This window comes from Pongo pygmaeus, chromosome 10, assembly GCF_028885625.2.
Source record: "Pongo pygmaeus isolate AG05252 chromosome 10, NHGRI_mPonPyg2-v2.0_pri, whole genome shotgun sequence".
NCBI lineage: Eukaryota > Metazoa > Chordata > Mammalia > Primates > Hominidae > Pongo > Pongo pygmaeus.
The window spans coordinates 45,372,906-45,393,224 of record NC_072383.2 but is presented as its reverse complement, the minus strand read 5'-3'; the positions used below and the strand labels follow the sequence as shown (position 1 = coordinate 45,393,224).

At 55.5% G+C, this 20,319-nt stretch overlaps 1 protein-coding gene across 4 annotated transcripts in view; it reads left to right on the top strand.

Moving 5' to 3' along the window:
* Positions 1-960: 960 nt before the first annotated feature.
* HDAC7 (histone deacetylase 7) overlaps positions 961-20,319 on the top strand; it is a 38,588-nt gene continuing 19,229 nt past the window's right edge. Inside the window, exons 1-2 of one of the 4 annotated variants that reach the window (XM_063672693.1) lie at positions 961-1,023; positions 19,716-19,766. Coding sequence is in view for 2 of the 4 variants with exons in the window: in XM_054443060.2 (XP_054299035.1) it covers positions 1,811-1,829; positions 19,716-19,766 (70 nt within the window). In the remaining 2 variants the exon portion in view is untranslated. Of the gene's footprint in view, positions 1,024-1,075; positions 1,095-1,399; positions 1,830-19,715; positions 19,767-20,319 lie in introns of those variants that run through there. The other 3 variants (XM_063672692.1, XM_054443060.2, XM_054443061.2) reach the window with 3 other exon arrangements.

Here is a 20,319-nt window from a genome sequence, read left to right as displayed (position 1 = left end):
AGCTAGCAGCCCAGTCTGGCAGAAATAATGATAGTAATAATAGCGACTGACACTACTGAGCCCTAAGTACCAGGAGGCACTGGGCAGGGATGTGTATGGAGTGTGGTGCCAGGTTGTAGGAGGGCTTGAATGCCAGGAAAGGCTTTTGGGAGGATAAGTTAACAAGTGCAGAGGGGCTGGATCTGCCTGCCAAGGGAGAACTGGGACAAGGAAAGGGGCTGAAGTAAGAAGTCCCATGCTGAATATGCCGGTAGCAACAGATAGTGAGTCCAGAGCTGTGCCTGAGGGAAGAGAATAGAATCTATGGTTTGAAGTTCACCGCCAGCATTGCCAAGCCCTCCTAGGCCACTGTGGGCTCTTGCTTCCAATCAGACATGACTCCACCTCTGGGGCTGCCTCAATTTCTCCTTCTCTGGATTCTTGGGGTTTCTTAGGATTGCGGGAGATAGAATGGGGTCAGGGGAAGCTGCTCCTTGGTTTGCAATGGTGGTGCCTCACGCTGCAGAGAGCCCAGTGTTCCTGCGTAGTGGACCTCTCCCCTTCCTAGGAGCAGCTCCAGATTGCTGGAGGCAGACACGGCTGACCGGCTAGCCTAGGAAGCACAATGGCGAGGTCCTTAGCCCCTGACCCCGACCCCTGAATCTGACCTCTCCAGCTAAAAGTGGAGGGAGAGGCAGGGAGGGCCACTGCCTAAAGCCGGCCCTGAGCTGAGTTTATTAGCTGAGGGAGGGCTGGAGGCGGCTGCATTCCGACTCACAGACTGGAACATTTCTGTGATCCGCTGTAATGCACTGGGGGACACTGGGCACATTGCTGAAGTTTGACTCATAGGGACCGGGAGGGGGAAAGAGGGGGGTTGTGGAGGGAGAGGAATGGGAGGAAGAGAGGAAGAGGAGAGGAGGGAAGGAAATCCCTTGAGAAATTTCTTTAAAAAAAGAAAACTTTCCAAATCTGCACCACCCCCACACCCTTTTTCTTTTAATAGGAACAGGCTGGACCCTTCCGTTCCCCTCAGCAGGCATGGTGTGTGTGTGGGGGTGCCAGTGGGGGAGGGCTGGGCAGTGATTCAAATCAGATCCTGGAACTTTCCTGAGGCAAGTCGTGCTTATGTGTGTGTTTGTGTGTGTGTGTGTGTGTGTGTGTGGTGGGGGGTGTCCGTCTGGGATTCCTTGTATGGGACATGGGACTCCACGCGTGTCCCACTGTGCCCGCGTGTGGCTGCGTGCTTGTGGGCTGTACGGGTATGTAGTGTGTGCACGGGGGTCCATCCCGAAGCCCCAGTGTGTGCTGTGTAAATGATTCTGCCCCTTGTAAACATGGAGCGTGCTCGTGTACGCTGTGTATGTGAGGGTGCGTGCGCCCAGGTAGCTGGGTTTCCGGGAATTGTGCACGGCTCGGAGCGCCTCGCGGCGGCTGGGGCTCGGAGCCGCGGCCGGCGTTCCGGGTTCGGCGCTGCCTCCCCGGCAGTGCGCCGCGCCCCGCCGCGATCCGGCCGCGCGCGGTGTCTGCGGCCCGCCTGTGCGCCGCGCGGTGCAGTGTCTGCCGGGGTGGTGTGTCCCAGGGCCGCGAGCGCCTGCCCCCTCCCTCCCCTCCCCCTTGGCCCGCTCTCAGACTCAGATAAAGCATTTCCTTCCATTGTCATCCTACCCGGCCGGCCGGGCTGCCAGGGCCCTCCCCCTCCCGGCCCCCTCCCTTCCTCTCGCCGTCTCACAGTCGCTCTGCAGCCTCCGGCGACTGGGGGGATGTGAGGCCGGCGCCCCAGCCCCCCGCCCCGCCATGAGTCCCCCGCTCTGAGGGCCCCGGCCCCTGGATGCACAGCCCCGGCGCTGGTGAGTACTGGGCGGCCGCCCCCCGCCCCGCCCTGCGCGCGGCACCCAGCGCCGCCTGCCCAGGCTCGGCCTCGGGTCCCGGCTCCGGCTCCGGCTCCGGCTCGGGCTCCGGCCGGCCCCGCGGGCCCAGCCCGGCTTGCGCCCCCCGACCGCGCCCGTCCCGCCCGGCTCCGCGGGGCTCTGGCAGGCTCTGGGTCGGGTCTGGTTCCGGGGGCCGGAGGGCTCGGGCCTCCCGCGGGGCGCCCACATCCGCCCGCCCCGGGGCAGCTACAGGCCCAAGGGAGGGAGTTGGAGGCCCCGGCCGCCGGTGTGCGGGCCCCACGTCCCATCACCCCTGTTCCCGGGGAGGACCAGCCGAGGGACCGGGGAGGGAGGGACGGCCGCGGTGGCCCGGCGAGGGGGCGGTGCTCCGGGCGGAAGGTTTGGAAGCGCGAGGGCAAAGGGCAGGACCCACTGGGTTGGGGCTGGGCTTTGTGGGGCTGGGCATCAGCGCCCCCATCCCGTGGAGCCGGGCAGGTCCCTACTCAGATCCTTCGGCGGGGAAAGAGGTCCCTTGGAGGGGTCTCTGGCTGGGAGGTTTCTCTGAGCATTGCCCCCCATCCTTGCTCACCCATCAGGGTGAAGAGACACCTGTGCCCTGGTGAGCTGTGGAGGTCAATGCCGTCAGCGGCGCGGAAAGGGGGGCGCCGCAGGCTGTGTGAGGGGTGGGGGACAGGATGTGCACCCCCCAGGCCTGGGGTCTGTTGGTGTTGTGGAGTGTGAGAGCAGGCGGCAAATCTGGCGGATGGGCTGGGTTCCCACGACGAGAGTTTCTAGGCCTGTGGGCTAGGAGAGAGCCCTCTGGGGCCCGCAGGCCACCCAGTGCCCCCACCCCCATTGCTTCCCGCTGTGGCTGACCTCCCCAGCCACGGCTGCTCCTCACTTCTCCTCCCCGCTGGCCCTCTTGCACACCCAGAGGCCTCCCCCTGCATCTGGACACTGGCTGTCTCGCTGTCAACGCTCCCTGCCTACTCCCCTAGGCAACATCTGCCTGAGGCCCAGCTCTGCCTGCCGCTTTCTAGGGTGAGAATGGGGCATCGGCCCTCAGCGGCCCTGCTGGGAGCTCAAGATCAACTTCTCAGCCTGTTACCTGGACTTGCATCTGGACCTGTGGGACCTTCCTCAGGACCCCTATTCAGCTATAGGGCTGGAAGGAGACTGTGACTCAGGTCCCTGCCCACTAATGAGGCGCTTTGGCGGCCCTTTCCCCCTCCCAGGACTCCATAGGCTGCTAGGCTGCCACTACCCATGAGTTATTAAGTCATTTTCTTCTTCTCTGCAGTCATTTCTGAGGGAAACTAAGGCACAGAGTAGTCCCAGTGAGTGGTACCCAGCCCAGTGAACCTACACTGGAACCAGGTCTTGGACCTATTGGGACTGGTCCTCTGCCTTTAGTCCCCTGATGTCCCTCCTTGCCCAGCAGGGCCAGGCTCAGAGGCAAGCTCAGAGCTGCCTCCTGATGTTGCACCTGGAATGGTCCTGGTGCAATGTTCTCCAGAGGCCTCTGTGTCCCTTATTTGGCGGGTGTCTCTGTGGCCACCAGGTCTTACAGTGGGTTTTGGGGCAGGGAAGTTTGCATGTCTAAGCTGTTCACTCCACTTTGACACTGAAGTTCAGTTTCCCCATCAGTAAAATGGGGAGAAAATTCCAAGCACACTTCTCAGAGCAGAGCAGAAGAGGTTGACTGTGGAGAGGAGAATGAAGGTACAGTGCTATTATCCACCCCCTCCAGTTTGCTTAGGGATAATAGACCTCAGCTTTAGTCCTTGGTGGCCTCTTGGCATGGAAGCTGGAACTTTCTCAATTCTGTTATAAAACCCTTGAGCAAGACAGAAACTCATGTGTGATGGGGTAGGGAGTGGGGACCCTCTGGTAGCTGTGGGCATGCTTGCCCAAGGACTTGGAAGACAGAAGCCTGTGGAACCCCATCTCCTCTTTGCCTTCTTTCTCCTGGCCTTTCATTAAGGGCTGGTAATTTTGAAGCTGGCAGGGGCCTGAGAGAAGGTGAGCTAATGCAAGGCCCAGGGTCACTCAGCCAGGGAATGGCAGGCAGAGGGGGCCAGAACCAGGCCTTCTCACTCTGCCAGTGCCCATTCTGCTGGCCCACCCTCCACAGCTTGGCTCTCCCTGGCCTGCCCTCAGTTAGACTTGGGACTGGGACCTCCGGTGGGGTGTGGGGTATTGCTGGAAGCAGGGCCCGAATAAAGCCTGGGGCCAGGGGGAGGGCATCTGTCCTCCCGGAGGCTCCCAGGACCGTGCGTTTGTGTGTGTTGGATTTGTTCACTAGATGGGGCACTTCCTCTGGGGCAGGAAGCTTTGATTTCCTGTGGTGATGGTGAGGAGGGGTTGGTAAGGATTAGGAGTGGGGGGCTCAGCTCTGGGCCATCCTCGATGTTGTTGTTTGGAACCACGGAGGGGCAGAGTTTCTGCTTAAGACTGCATCTCCCAGCTCTGGGGAGGCAGGAAGGAGAGCCTTGGTGAGGAGGCCCAGGCCAAGGCTGGAGAAGGAGGCTGTCAGAGCAGTGAGCTGGGGGTGGGCAACACAGCAGGAAGCCCAGTCAGCAGGTGACCCTGCCGGGTATTGTGTTTCCTTGTAATATTTTCCCCCTGTTTCTGTGGTAACGTTCCCTGGAGGCCCCAGGCCTTAGGGCTACAGGAAGGTGCCCCCAGACAGCCCTTCCTTAGAGGCCTGAGTATTAGGAGGAGTCCCCAGATCTAGCCACCTCCCTAACCCTTTTGGCTCCCTAGGATCAGGGGCCTGGGAATCTAGGTGAGTGGCCTGAGTGAGCACAGACTCGGGGGCTGGGGGAAGGCCCTTTGGCGTCTTCTGGGGGGAAGGGAGAGGGAAAGAGGGGAGCTGGACGCCCGGAAGGGCCCTGAGCAGCTTGAGTCGCTGGCCTAGCCTCTTGTCTCCTCCCAACCCATCCCCACTGCCCTCCTCCAGTCTCCCTCCTCCTACAAGGGAGAGGTGGGTAGCATGCTGCCTGGGGCAAGGGGCAGGGGTGGGGGTGGCAGAGGCGGGAGGGATGTTTTCATCAGCAGAGCATAGCTCCTTTGGTCCTGGACCAGTTCCCAGAGGCAAAATAAATTCAGGACAGCGTCTGTTTAGTGTGGGTCTGCATGAGATGTGTGTGAGCACACACTGGGTGCGTGGTGGGTATCTGTGTGTACCCCTTCCCCCGACCCTGTGTATGCTGATGTGGTTCCGGGCAATTTGTGGTCTATGTGGTGGTTCTGTGTTGGGTGTTTTGGGAATATGCACACATAAAGGACAGATGTGCATCATCTGTATGGTGCACACCTTTGCAGGTTATGGCCCTGTGTGGGGTAAACATGTCCATATGTATGGACATGTTTTTTGGGGGTATACATCTGGGCAGGAGTGGCTTTTTAATAGAAGTCCAGATGTTGGCTTGTAAAACACCATCTCATTTGGGATTCTCAAATGCGGGTTCCTGGACCATTTGCTTCAGAGTCACCTGGGAAATGTGTTAAAGATAAAGATCCTGGGCCGGGCGCGGTGACTTACGCCTGTAATCCCAGCACTTTGGGAGGCCGGGGCAGGTGGATCACCTGAGGTCAGGAGTTCGAGACCAGCCTGGCCAATGTGGCGAAACCCTGTCTCTACTAAAAATACAAAAAATTAGCCAGGTGTGCTGTGTGCGCCTGAACCCCAGCTACTTGGGAGGCTGAGGCAGGAGAATTGCTTAAACCCGGGAGGGGGAGGTTGCAGTGAGCCAAGATCACGCCATTGCACTCCAGCCTGGGCGACAGCAAGACTCTGTTAAAAAAAAAAAAAAAATTCCTGGCTGGACGCGGTGGCTTTGGGAGGCTGAAACAGGCAGATCACTTGAAGTGAGGAGTTCGAGACGAGTCTGGCTAACAAGGCAAAACTCCATCTCTACTAAAAATACAAATTTAGCTGGGCATGGTGGCGCAGGCCTGTAGTCCCAGCTATTTGGGAGGCTGAGGCAGAAGAATTGCTTGAGCCCAGGAGGTGGAGGTTGCAGTGAGCTGAGATTGTGCCACCGCACTCCAGCCTGGGCAATAGAGTGAGACTGTCTCAAAATTAAAAACATTCAGATCATCAGGCCCATTCCAGATTGACTAGTCAGAATCTGAGGGGTGGGGCCTGGGAATCCCGATTTTAACAGGTGCTTCAGGTGATCCTGGGGCAAGGCTGTGTTTGAGGACCACTGCCCTGGGTCAACCTCTTTATTTTTTCTTTTGAGGAAACAGACCCACAGAAGGTATGTAGTTTCTCTAAGGTGACAGGGCCATTAAGAGGAAGAACCAAGAGAAAACTCAAGGCTTCTAAGACCTGTCCAGGGCTTTGTGCTCACCTATGTACTCCCTGTGTGTGTGTGTGCATGTGTGCTCATAACTACACTTTGTGATGACGTGGACCCGATTGGGCTGGTGCTAATTGGGGCTGATCTTTCCTCTGGGGTCCTGGCTTTCTTGTTTTCTGACCTTGTTCTTCCTGCTACATTCTGCTGCCTCCTTTTTGGAGAAATCCTGGAACTGTTGAGTGTCATCCCTAAAGGTCAATGTTGGCAACCAGGGAACCATGTTGCTGAGCCAGTCATTCAGCAGTTCATCCATTCACTGGATCCTAGCTGAGCCTTGCAATGTTCCAGGCACTGGGTACAGATATGCAGTGAACACACAGGCACAACATCTGACCTCAGGGAACTTCCACTCTTGTGGAGAAGACAAACAGAACAAGTAGGCAAGTAAAGGAATGAGTATGTGTGACTAGTTACACACTGTGATAAGCCCTAAGAAGGAAATGAACTGGGCATGGCAATAAAGAATAACAAGGTGGGACTTCCTTTGATAGGGTGGCCAGGGGAGGACTGCCTAAGAAGGTGACATTGATGCCGTCTCCCACCTCTCCAGGTTGGAAGTGAGCCATCAGAGCCTCTGGAGCTGTGCTTGGGAACTCCCTGGATCCAGGTGGAGGCCCTGGGCTGAGCAATGGCTAAGGGTTGGAGCTGAATTGCCAGCCTCTCACTTGGCATGGAAGACAGCATTCTCCTCCCCTTAAGCAGCCCCAAAGGTTGGCAGAGGGGAGAGCAGAAGGGGGAGCTGCACAAAGCCAAGATCAAGGCCACTCCCTTGCTTGGGGAGCACCCTTTTTCTTCCATGGGGCTGAGTCCAGGGCCCTGTGGCCATACTGAATGTTGAGGAGGCAGCATCTCCCCAGGAGCTCTCCTGTTTCACCTTCCTCCCACCTCCTTCCCTTCTCCGCCATCTCCCCAGTTGGGGAACTACTGTGCCAAGTCCCTCCCCTCTGGTCTAGCCTGCTGCCTGTGTGGCCACTTTACTTTACTTGGCTCAGGAATCACCAAAGAGAGGGGGTCAAGGCCTAGAGGGGCCCTGGGCCCTGGAAGAGAGGACAGAACCAGAAAGGAAGGCTGGGGTTGGGACCAGAGAGGACAGGGCTCAAGGGAGGATGGAGGCTGGGACAGGAGAGGCACACGGGAAAAACCTGAGCCCAGATGGCCCTTTGGCTGGGCTCTCCAGAGTCTCTCCTGGGCCCTTGGAATCTGCTGCCCAAACTTGGGGAGACTGTGAGACCAGAGGGCCAGATGGGCTGATTCAAGACACCGGCTCTGCATCAGCTGGGAGGAAATGCCCCTGGCTGGTCCACCTGCAGCTCTACGCTTCACCCCTCTCAGGAGGTTAACTTTCACATCAGCAACTTGGGCGTCAGGTTCCGGCTGTAGGCCAGCAGGCCTCAGCCCCTGTCACCTCCAACCTCTTCTCCCAGGAAGGTTTTTCTGGGGACCCAGAGCTTCAGGCTGCAGGAAGGTGTGGCCTGGCCCTTTCCTTAGATTCTTGAGTGTCAAAGGAGCCCTGACGCCAGGTCCGCTTTACCCCCTGCACACTGCCAAGGCTGCCTTCCACTCTGGGCCTCTCTGGAGGCTGCTCAGTGCTCTTCCTGACTCCCAGGCCTTCCCCGCCAAGCTCCACAGCCCCCACAGCAGGATGGGGAGGGGACATCTCCTCGTCAGGAGGGCCCTGGGCTAAGCTCACCATCCCCACCCTGTCTCCGCACGACTTCCTTTTTCCTCCATGTTGCCTGCAGGGATTGTAAACCCTGGTGGTCAGAAGCTTTGGGCCTATAGGGTCAGCCTCTCACCCTGGGGATCCGTAGGGGAACTCCAATCCCCTTCAGTTCAGCTTCCTCCCTGCAGGTCCCGTTCCAAGGAGCCTAGCTCTGGCTCCTGAGGTGACCCCAGCCCAGAAGTCCCATTCCCCTCTACCCCAACCCCCAGAATGGCAGGAGGAGCACGGCAGTCTGGGAGTGACAGGTTCGGAAAAAGTCTGGGGTGGGGGAATTCGGCGATTGGGCTGTAACCGTCTTGTTTTGCTTGCCCCACAAACCTGCACGTCCGGGACGTCCGCTGCGCCCTCCCAGGCGCATTCAGGTTATAGAACTGCTCTCAGAATGACAGGCTGGTGGCACCCGGCTGGGGCGGGGGGTGGGGAGGTGAAGGGGGGAGCCCCAGGCAAGGGGGAGCTGGAGGGTTAAAAATAGCAGCAGCCTTGTTTCGGTTAGCAAATGTGGAGGCGGGGAGCTGGAGGCGGGGCGGGCGGCGGACGATGTTTGCCCGCAGCGCAGGGCTGTGCTTCCCCTGGGTCCCGGGAGTGAGTCACGGCGGAGACGCTAAGGAGGTGCTGGCGCAGCACCCCACCCCCACCGGGCGAGGGGCTGAGCGCAGGCCTCGCCCCCCGGATTCCAGCGCTAAAGGAGGTGTGACTCTCCCTTCCAGGCAGCGGGGGCCGCCTTGAGAGTGAGCCAGGGGCATCGTGTGATAATAGGGAAGAAATGTGACATTCTGACGCCAGAGACCTGAGTTTGAATCTTAGTGGAAAGGTGTGGGATCTTGAGTAAGGATGCTGATGGCTCTGAGACTCGATTTCCTAGTTTCAAGTGGGGCTTTTCTCTGTGCCCCACTTGGTGCTTAAAGCACTCTACAGATGTTAATTGTCGCCTTAGACCCTACTGTATATATGGCAAAGCCTGGCAGGAGAGCTTCCTGTAAGGACGCAGAGGGAGGAATGGGATGGCCTTGGCTGAGTCGCGGTTTCTCCTGCAAGTGTGATTATGGGCACATTTTGCTCTGTGCCTCCACTTCTTCATCTGTAATGTGAAAATAATTACAATTTCAACTTTATGGAGTTGCTATGAAGATTAAAGGAGATAATGTAAATAAAGTTAGCTCTGTGCCTGGTATGAAGTCAGTGCTCACTGAATATTCATCATCATTATTAATGTTATTGTTCATATTTTTTGAAGGTCAGGGATAGGGAATGTTGCAGACACGAAGAACAGAAACTGGGCCTAGCCCCAGTTCACAGAAAAAACCAGGCCAAATCCCTGTTCCAGATTCCTCCACCCATCGGGGCCTGGAACAGCCAGAGCTGTAGCCAGAAGTCATAGGGTGGACCCCTGCTTCTCTTGTTCACTCCTCTCCCAGCCTCTCCCAGTGAGGCAGGGCGAGGAGGGACCCCAGGGCCTTGAAGCCAGCTGGCCCTGGAGAGGGGCTGCCGTGCCAGCTTGGGGAGGGTCTAGGATGGGGCTGCCCCGGATGGCCCTGATGTGGAGTACCTTGCCAGCATCTGCTGGGGTGAACTTTATTTTAGCCCTTCCCTTGTTGCTCTTATGAAGAACAGAGGAGGGGTGAGCAGGTCAGTGATGTCAGCAGTGAGTATTCCCAGCACAGCGGCTCTGGAAGAGGCATGAGGCATTTCTTTCAGGAAATGATCATTATTCAGCCAGAAGGCATTCATTAAGTAAGTCCTGACTGTGTGCCCAGCTCTGTGCTAGGCCCTTGGCGAGACTCAGGAGAGGCAGAGGACGCTAGGTTGTAGATGACACGGAACCTCAGAGGATATATGGTCCAAGAAGACACGGGGGTGGTGAAAGCCCTGTGGACTAATGCTCACGGGAGCCCGAGGTCACACTTTGACTTTGCTACTGTGGGCTGTGTCTATGTACGTATATATGCTGCGTAATTATTACAGAGGCAGTCCATGTGCATTGTGGATACTCAGACAGGACAGACCAGCAAAAACTAAAAAATAAAAAACATCACAGACCCGTCAGTCAGAGATCACTGCACATCTTTCCATTTCCTTATGTGTCTTTATGTGTTGTAATTTTTATGAAAATGAGATTACTCTGCATATACTGTTTTTTCAGTCAGTGATTTCCACCTTCCATTACGGTAAATTTTCATCTTACTGAATTCCCAGTTGGCCAGAAATGGTCCTTACAGCTGGTTTGTCCAAATCAGTACCCAGGAGCATGCATCTGTCTGTTGAGTGACCTGAAGGCTGTGTAAGCACCCTAGCTGGATTTGTGATCCGGAAAAACCCCTTCAACCAAGTCTCAAGGGCAGCCCGGCTGCAAAAGGGAATCAGGTCACATGGAGAATCTGCCCACTAGACTTCTGCTATCTTCCAAAATAATAGGCAAAAGGAGGGGGATTCTAGGGCACCACTGGGATGGGACCTCTAAGGTATTTACTGTCATTAATGTTAATGTGGCATCCCTGTGAGTGTCAGGATTCACAGCTTATGGCTGTTCTCATCCGAGATGCCTCAGTTCGGTTTGCCTGGTTCTTACTGAGTGCAGACCAGGGTCGCCATTGTGGCTTCTGCCTTCCTGTGCCCCAGATCCAGGGATGCTGATAGCCATGAGGCTGTGTTCCTAGTCCCCAGAAAGCGGCCCTGAAGATAGGTGCTCCCTTTTGCACTTGTGGGTGCTTCCAGCCCTTCCACCTGCCCAAGGCCTGCCCGTGAGTGAGAGACAGAGATAGAGAGATAGAGAGAGAGAGAGAGAGAGAGAGACCTTTTCTTCCCAAGGGAATTTACCCCCGAGTACCCACTCTGAGGGTGACTTGCTCTGGTTATGCAACCCGCATTTTGTAGAGGGCTTCACAGTTTCCAGAGAGCTCACGCAGCGTTTGATCCTCTGTGGCAGCCCTGGGAGGTTTGCTTGTTTAGTTTTACCCTGCTGGAGGCAGCTAACAGGAAACACTGTAAAGTATTTAAATGGTACACTTTAAAATGGTAAAATGTACATTTAAAAAGCAAGGGAAATAGAAGATGCAAAAGGAATTGAGGATGGCAGGGGTGGAACACAGCACACTTTGTGGGAACAGGCTGGCACTGGGAGCATACCCTAGGGCCTCACTGTGTCTTGCATCCCCTTGTTCCCTTGGTGGTCTCACCTCAGCCGCTACTAGGAGGCAGGCTGAGTAAGCAGTCCACGCCAGTGTACCGATGCTAAGCTTAGGTTCTGGAGTCCCAGCAGCTCCACATACCATCTGTGTGACCTCAGCAAGTTTCTGAACCTCTCTTAGCCTCAGTTTCCTCATTTGCAAAATGAGAATAATAACAGTATATAGGCTGGGCGCAGTGGTTCACACCTATAATCCCAGCACTTTGGGAGGCCAGGGTGGGTGGATTCAGTGAGTTCAGGAATTTGAGACCAGCCTGGCCAACATAGTGAAACACCGTCTCTACCAAAATACAAAAATTAGCTGGGCATGGTGGCTCGCACCTGTAATCCCAGCTACTTGGCAGGCTGAGGCAGGAGAATCACTTGAATCCAGGAGGCAGAGGTTGCAGTCAGCTGAGATCGTGCCACTGCACTCCAGTCTGGGTGACAGAGTGAAACTCTGTCTTAAAAACAAAACAAAACAAACAAACAAACAAAAAAACAGTATCTTCCTTACAGAGTTGTGAGGATTACTTGCAATAGTACAATTAAAATGCTTAGTGGGGACCTGGTGTGGTGGCTCACGCCTGTAATCCCAGCACTTTGGGAGGCAGAGGTGGGCAGATCACTTGAGGTTGGGAGTTCCAGACCAGACTAATCAACAGGGTGAAACCCCGTCTCTACTAAATATACAAAAATTAGCCAGGCATGTTGGCGCACGCCTGTAATCCCAGCTACTTAGGAGGCTGAGGCAGGAGAATCACTTGAACCCGGGAGGCAGAGGTTGAAGTGAACCGAGATCCTGCCACTGTACTCCAGCCTGGGTGACAGAGTGAGACTCCATCTCAAAATAAATAAATAAATAAAAAACGCTTAGTGGGAGGAGGTTGCCCTCCCCCTGCCAAAAATGCCTAGGATAATAGCCAGCACACAGTAAGCATTAACACATGATTGTTGATCGTTATTAATATTATTAATTAATTAAAATAATATAACTATTGTTGATATTGTAACTTAAACATTTCCCTGGCAGTCTTGGGAATGGGCTGCGTGGCCTTGTGGGTGGCACAGGTGAGAAGAGTGAGGAAGGCACATCTCGCTCGGCCTGCAGCTGGGAGAGGCAGAACCAGTGGGCAAAGCAGGAGTAGGGTACACAGAGGGGCAGAGTCTGCATGAGGAGGGCCCAGGAGCTGGGGTGACAAGGAGAGCAAGGGAATGAGTGTGAAACCTCAGAGGGGAGAAGGAGCCGCCCCTAGAGGCAGCCTGGGGCGGTGACTGTGCTTCCTGTTGGGGCAAGCACTGGCCCTTGAGAAAGACTGGCTCACACTGGCTGCTAAGAGGGAGCAACTGGTCTAAGTGGGGCACCAGAAGAGTAAAGGAGAAGGGGAGAGATGAAGGCAAAAACTGGCCGACTTATCCCCATGTTACAGACAGGGCCTCAAATCTTGCCTGCTCAGGATGTTTTGCTTATGATAGGAAAGATGGTGGTTAGACATCGTGGTGAACTTCCTATCTCAGGGACTGGAGATACTGGAGCAGACGAGTGAGGATGAGTGTGGAACTTATGTCTTTGAGGGCTTTTTGGAACTGAGAAATCTTAGGGTAGTGTGGACTAGTGGAGCTCACTGGCTCAGGAATTCCCTAAGTGGGCAGAGCAGTGCAGGGGCAGGCCAGGCTATAAGCTGAAGGCCATGGGTAATAGGAAGTAGATGCAGGCCCTCCAGGCCTGCCACCCCAGGAAGTAGCTATGCCCTCCCCTTCACAATGGACTTGCAGGGAAGGCTGAGTGGTGGCCCAAGAGGTCCCGGGAGGTGGACAGGGCTGGGAGGACTCCTGTTTTTCTCTGTCAGAGGACAGCAAGGGTCTCCAGAGAGTGCCAGACCCAGAAACCGACAGCCGTACGCAACTCAGAATGGCCCAGCTCCCCAGCCTCAGGTTCTGCCAGGTCTCCATCCTTGAGGAGAAGCCACAGGGTGGAGCTGGGGATCTGGGGTTGGGGACAAAGAACCAGGGAGGATGCTTTCCCACCCCCAGGGAGCTCAAGCCGCCGCTGCCATGGTTACATCTGCTTCCTGTTTGATTCATCTCAAACAGCAGAAGTGGAGGTGGGGTGGGGGGCGACGCTGGCTCCCAGCTCAGGCCACTGCTGCGTGGGGCTGTTTACAACAGCCGCGTGTGGGATTCCCAGAAAGAGACTCCAAACCGGACATCCTGCGGCTGCAAAATACCCAGGTGTCAAGAGCTAAAAATAGCTGCCTCAGGGCCCCAGCTGCCCTGAGGTGGCAGAGAAAGAGGCATGCTCACTGTTGCCGCCCTTACATCCAGCCTCCTGTTTGGTGTGCAGGAGCTTCTCTGTCCTCTTGCCTCGGACTGATGGAGGCCTTCGTCTGGGTAGACAGACATCCCGGCTGGCTCACCTGGCAGCTGAGCCTCTGCCCTGATGGGCAGCTGGCTCCTCTGCCTATACAGAGAAATGGTGCAGCTTGCTTTGGGATGCTAATGAGAGAGTCCTAGAGGGACTTGGGAGCTTCTAGAGAAGGGATATGGCAGGGCACTGAGAGCAGGGGAGTTGGAGCTGAGGGTCCTCTAAGACCTGAAACCATTGCCAGCCCCCTGCTTCCAGCACACAGTCCCAAATAATTGCTTGGTGTCTACAAAGTCAACAGTTGCTCCAAATGATTCTTTGGGATTGTCTTCATGGGCACCCAAAGATGACATAGCTTCTGCCCTCTCACCTGCGCAGGGCTGGGGATTGCTGCTGGCACGGGTCTCTATGGGGCTGTGTGATTTTTTTTTCCATCTTTCTGCATGCCCATCTAGGTCCTGCATGTGTCCTGTACCGGCTGGCCTGTGGCGAGTGGGAATGCTGGGGAGGCGGGGTGGAGTGTATTGGTTGAGAATGTGGATTCTGAAGCCCAATTGCCTGGGCTCAAGTCCCAGCTCAACCTCTGCCACTTGTCTGTGACCTCAGACAAGTTATCTAATACTGCTGGGCCTCAGTGTACTCATTTATCTAATGAGGATAAAACAGTAAATACCTCATAGGTTTGTCATGAGGACTAGATAAGTTAGCAAATGTAGGGTACTTAGAACAACTCCTGGCACATAATAAGGTGTTCGCTTACAAAAGTTCAGGTGGAAGAGAAAGGGAAGAGAGCATAGTTGGGAGAGGCTGGGGATAAAAGATAGGGCAGGGGGCTGGGCACGGTGGCTCACGCCTGTAATCCTAACACTTTGGGAAGCCGAGGCAGGCAAATCACCTGAGGACAGGGGTTCGAGACCAGCCTGGCCAACAGGGCAAAACACCGTCTCTACTAAAAATACAAAAATTAGCTGGGCTCGGTGGCTCATGCCTGTAGTCCCAGCTACTTGGGAGACTGAGGGAGGAGAATTACTTGAACCCAGGAGGCGGAGGTTGCAGTGAGCTGAGATTGTGCCACTGCACTCCAGCCTGGGTGACAGAGTGAGACTCCATCTCAAAAAAAAAAGAGAGCGAGAGAGATGGGGCAGGGGCATGTATCCAGGAGAAAATGGCCTGTGGTAGAGGAGGGAGGAGAGTTGGGAGCAGACACTGAAATGCTAATGCCAGGAAGGAGGCTGCAGACAAGTGCAGGAGGCAAACTAATACTGGCTACCACGAGGGAGCACCCACCATGTGCTGGGTGCATCACAGACAGCATTGCTAATCTCAGGTGACCTCTTTGAAGTAGGTATTCTTTTTTTTGTTTGTTTGTTTTTGTTTTTGTTTTTGAGACGGAGTCTTGTTCTGTCACCCAGGCTGGAGTGCAGTGGTGCAATCTCAGCTCACTGCAGCCTCCGCCTCCTGGGTTCAAGCGATTCTTGTGCCTCAGCCTCCCAAGTAGCTGGACTACATGCTCCCCGCCACCATGCCTGACTAATTTTTGTATTTTTGTTAGAGATGGGATTTAACCATGTCGGCCAAGCTGGTCTTGAACTCCTGACCTCAAGTAATCTGCCCGCCTTGGCCAGGGCAGAACTTCCCCAAAGTTCTGGGATTATAGGCGTGAGCCACTGCATCCAGCCTGAAGTAGGTATTCTTATCTCCTGATTACAGATGGGGCAGCTTAAGCAGGTTAAATTGTGTTTCTGGCTTGCCTTACCAGTCACCGAGGGAGTCGGGGCTTAAACCCAGGCCCATCTGACCGCAAAGCCAATGTCCTGTGTGCTTCAGACCTTCAATTCCCTCACAGTTTGTGGCCTGCCAGACTTCATGTGGCAGGGGCTTCCAGCCCACTCTTAGCTCCCTGCTGGGTTCTGGATAAATCTGAGCAAGAAGCATTCAGTGCCAATCAATGAGCAGTATAGAGAATTTCTGGAAGGGAGACACAAGAAGCTGTTAGAAAGGGCGGCTTCCAGGGAAGTTCTAGGGAGTCTGGGATGAATGAGAAACTTATCCTAACAACTTTTGGGCTCTCTGAATTTTTTTAGTATCTGCAAGTATTGTACTTGTTCAAATATGTTTAAGGCTGCAGGCTGTATTCTAAACTCCTTGAAAGTGAGAACCAGGTTTCACTCACATTTCCATCTTTTCAACCCCTAGATCAGTGACTTCCCAGGGAAGTAGTACCTGCATTTGTGGTTGACCTTTGGGTTTCACCTGTACTAGTCTGTCCTGGCCTGGCTGGACCACTGGCTGGCTGGGTGGCTGTGACCTAGCCCCTTCTTTCTCTTTGCTCCTCTGTCAAATGAGAGTGTTGGTCTGAACGATCTCTAAAGCGTGGAAGAGGAGCAGATCCTCTGTGCTCAGCCCCCACTCTGTGTCAGGGAGGCCTGGCAGCCACGGTGTTCTTTCTCCTGTTTATTTATTTTTGGATCTTCCTGAAGCCATTTCACCACCAGCCTTCATCTTCTCTGCCAGCCCCATGGAGACTCAAGCTTTTTCCAGCCTATGTCAGGGAAAGAGAACCAGAGACAGCAACCTCGGGTGTGAAGGGAGTCAGCTCTGAACCCAGGACTATGGCCTCCTGCCACTGCCTGCTTTCCTCTTGCTGCTGGGGCCTATGTCTTCTTGCTGCCGCTTCCTTTTCAGCTAATCAAGAGTCCAGGGAGGTGGGAACAGCCTCAACAAAGACATTGAAGGTGAGCGGGGAGGATCGCTTGAGCCCAGGAGCCCAGCCTGGGCAACAGGGGAAGACTTTGTCTCTACAAAAAAAAACAAAAAACCAAACCAAACCAAAAAAAATTTAGCCAGGCATGGTGATGCATACTGTAGTCCCAGCTACTCCGGAGGCTGAGGCAGGAGAATTGCCTGAGCCCAGGAATTCAACGCTGCGGTGAGCCATGTTCACACCACTGCACTCCAGCCTGGGCATCAGAACAAGACCGTACCTCAAAAAGAAAAAAAAAAAAATTAAAAAAAGACACTGGAGGCATTGGGAGGGGGGCGTTCTAGGTGGCAGTGCTCCTGGGGAAGCCTTCTGTCCCACTGAAGACATGAAGCTCCTGGGAGAGCAGGTGGTTGGCAAGGCTCAGGTTTTCATCCACCTTGTGCAGATCTGGGAGGCAAAGTCACACCTGCTGGGCGGGGAGGACCAAGACTGGGGCCTGAGGCAATAAGGTAGGAGCAGTAGGGAGGTCAGTTTGTTCCAGGTTCTTAGAATTGTGTTTGTGTTTACTCTGGAGGTTGCTGAGGGCTGGGGTGCACCTATTGGAACAGGGGCTCCATAGGTTTCTGGGTAAAATCAGGTGTTCTGGTTTAAGAAGGTGGCTTGGTAGGCCCACATGCCCCAGTGCCAAGTAAACTGTTTCCTAAGTCTGACTGCAGTTGCCTCCAAAGAAGATAGAAAAGGGGAGTAGCCAGGATTCCAAAAAGAAGAGCTCTCCAACCTGGCAGACAGCCATGTGCTAGACAGTATTCCTGGTACCTTGGGTCCACTTACTTCTCATTTTTTTTTTTCAGGCTGACCCCAAATTAGTAGTAACAGCCCTCGGAGAGAGGCAGTGATGGGAAAAGAGGTCCCCACACTCAAGCCAGAACTGGGATGCAGGATGTTCATGCTCTGGCTTCAGTTCAGCTACTGACGGGGTGCCATTAGATACCGTTCCTCTCTCTAGGACAGAAAGAGAGCTGTTCCCGGGTCTTAATCTCTGTCGCTCTGCGCTCTTCTGAACTTGATGGCCCTCAGCACGGGGCCAGGGAGCTGGGGAAAAGCAGAACTTTTTCCAGGAATTGCTATTGGAAGCAGCCCCGTTGCCAACACGTATGCACACATGCACACAGCTTTTCTGGACAGACTTTATACTATGGATTATCACCACACAACATCTCTCTGGGGCCTGGTAGCCCACACCACAGAATTCAGGGCCATTAATTTTTCTCCTATCCAGAGAGTGCGTGGTGTCCGGAATCTGTGGTTACCAGGGGAGCAAGGCACAGAGAACCTGGCTCTGCTCCCAAGCATGAATGCTGCTGACCAGCCCCTGGGCAGGGACTGGGGAGGTGGGACAGAATTCCCAGGAGGCGGGGGACTCAGCCTGACACAGTCTCTGGGAGTGCACCCTGGAGCCCAGTCCAGAAACCTCTGGGAGGACCAGGTCCTGCAGAAGAAAGAAGAGGTACTAAGAAAGCCTGGGATTGGGGGTTACCGTGTCGTGGGGAGGGGAGTTTGCCTCTGAGGCCCACCACCTTGAGAAATAATGCATGCCGTGTCTCAGGCAGGTTGTCAGGAGAGAGTCATTGTATTTGATTTGTCAGCTACTAACAGAGCCTGCCATGTGCCCCGCAAGGTGTTTGGTGCGGATGGGCATGAGCCTGCCGTGTGCCCCGCAAGGCGTTTGGTGCGGATGGGCATGAGCCTGCCGTGTGCCCCGCAAGGCGTTTGGTGCGGATGGGCATGAGCCTGCCGTGTGCCCCGCAAGGCGTTTGGTGCGGATGGGCATGAGCCTGCCGTGTGCCCCGCAAGGCGTTTGGTGCGGATGGGCATGAGCCTGCCGTGTGCCCCGCAAGGCGTTTGGTGCGGATGGGCATGAGCCTGCCGTGTGCCCCGCAAGGCGTTTGGTGCGGATGGGCATGAGCCTGCCGTGTGCCCCGCAAGGCGTTTGGTGCGGATGGGCATGAGCCTGCCGTGTGCCCCGCAAGGCGTTTGGTGCGGATGGGCATGAGCCTGCCGTGTGCCCCGCAAGGCGTTTGGTGCGGATGGGCATGAGCCTGCCGTGTGCCCCGCAAGGTGTTTGGTGCGGATGGGCATGGCTTCCACAGGGCACCACAGAGATCATGAGAAATGAAGTGTCAAGATGGTAGACACAGAGCGAGTGCTGTGGAAAAGGAGGAGGGGAGAGGTCAGGGAGAGCTTCCCAAGGAGATGGACGTGGACTGGACCTCAGAGGATGGGCAGAATTTAAATAGGTAGAGCAGCATTTTCTGACCGAACTTTGTCACCCAAAGCACGGGCTGTTTTGAGGGGCAGTCGGTGGGAGTCTCCCTGTGCCCAGGCTGCCCCTTCCCCCAGCAGCGCCTGCCTGCAGGAAGTTCTCATTTCTCGGCTCTGAAGAGGAACTGTGGCTGCCTCTGAGACACAGACCCAAACAAAGGAGCACCCCGGCAGTTTCTCAGAAAATATCCCTTCTGCCCCAAGTCTGGCCAGCAGAGCGCTTCTGTGTCCATCCAGTACCCCCTCCAGGCAGCCTCTGGGTCTCCTGGCCTCCTGTCCCCTTGACCCTGAACTGGACAGCAAGAGGGAAAGGTGTCTGTCCTGGACAAGTGACCTCAGGACTCATCTCTGTCTTCTCCAACGCCAGCTGGCCTCCATGTCCCCTGGGGGCTTTCTGCTGCTGACCAGCTTGGGCCCTACTATAGGTTTTCTTGCTGGGCTTAGGAGCCTGAGAGAGGTAGCCATTTCGAAAAGAAAAGATTTCTGTCTCAGATTATCTGGGAAAGAGGCTGAGTAGGTCCCTTCTCTGAGGAAACAGAGGCAGCAGGACATAGGATGGGGGAAAAGGGTCTGCACTACGGGGTCCTTGGGCTGTGCACTCCTGACCTTACCACTTCACAGTTCCCACCAGATCTTACTTGACCTCCGGGCCATGACCCAGTCCCTCCCCCACTCTGGAAACCTCTGTGTCCCCTCCTGCTCCTTTCACTCCCACCTGAGAGGCTCTGAGCAGGCCAGGGTCCCTCTCTCCAGGCCTGCTCCTCCCCATCTCCTCCTGTCCCCCCAGCTGTCCCCCCAGCCAGGCTCTCCCATCTCTGGCCCCACCTCACCTCTCGGCCCTCTTCTTTCCCTCGGGCGATGGGAGCCTGGTTTGGCTGCCCAGGGAAGATCGTATCTGACCACAGGAGGGAGGGCTGAGGGCACTGCTGGGTGAGCTGAGGCCTCCTTAGATTCTTGCTGTAGTCTGAGCTCAAGTCATTTAAAATGAGTGACTTGAGGAAGAGGGAGCTGGGAGCCCTTTTCACCAGCAGGGAGATTATAAGAGTCGAATGGGGTGGGGTCTTCTCGTTTTGTTTAGCTTCTGGTGGAGGTCCCAGGCTTTGGCGTGCTCAAGCTTGGAGTGGCAGGGAGCAGGCCTGGCTTGACCCTCTTTTCTTCCTGCTCCCTCTCCTCACCCCCCACTGCAGGTCTTTCACTCCGTCTCTCTTCTCTCTACAGATGGGACCCAGGTGAGCCCGGGTGCCCACTACTGCAGCCCCACTGGCACAGGTAAGAGTCAAACCCGGGGGAGCCCATGGTAGGGAGTGGAAGATGAGGGGTGGAAAGGCTGTAAGAAGGCGAGAAGCTGAGGGGTTAGAGAAGCAGGATCGCTGGCTGATCTGCCAGAGAGCCAGGAGGTGGGGGCTCCAGGGAGGGGCGAGGAGCCGGGGTAAGAGAGGCAGCTCTGGATGCTGGCTGGGTGCAGTGCTAGGAAACACAACAGGAAAAGGGAACACAGGATGCCCTTCTTGTCCTTGCTGGGAGCAGTGAAACAGGAAGGAAAGTAAGAAGCTAATATTTATACTGAGACCCCTACCCCATGTCAGGCACCAGGCAAGGTGTGTTCTTGTGTGTGGACTCACTCGGTCCTCACACCGGCTCTGCAAGGTGGGCATGGCAGCCCTTGCGGTACTGCTGTGCTGGAGGGGAAGTGTTCTTTCACCGTCTGCGCCTCCTCCCTCTGCTGGCCCGAGCCTCCTCTGCTGCTAGGCTGCCCTGGGGAAGGACTGGACTTCCTGCTGCTGCTTTGGTTTAGGACATGCCCATGGGGCCAGGTCTGGAC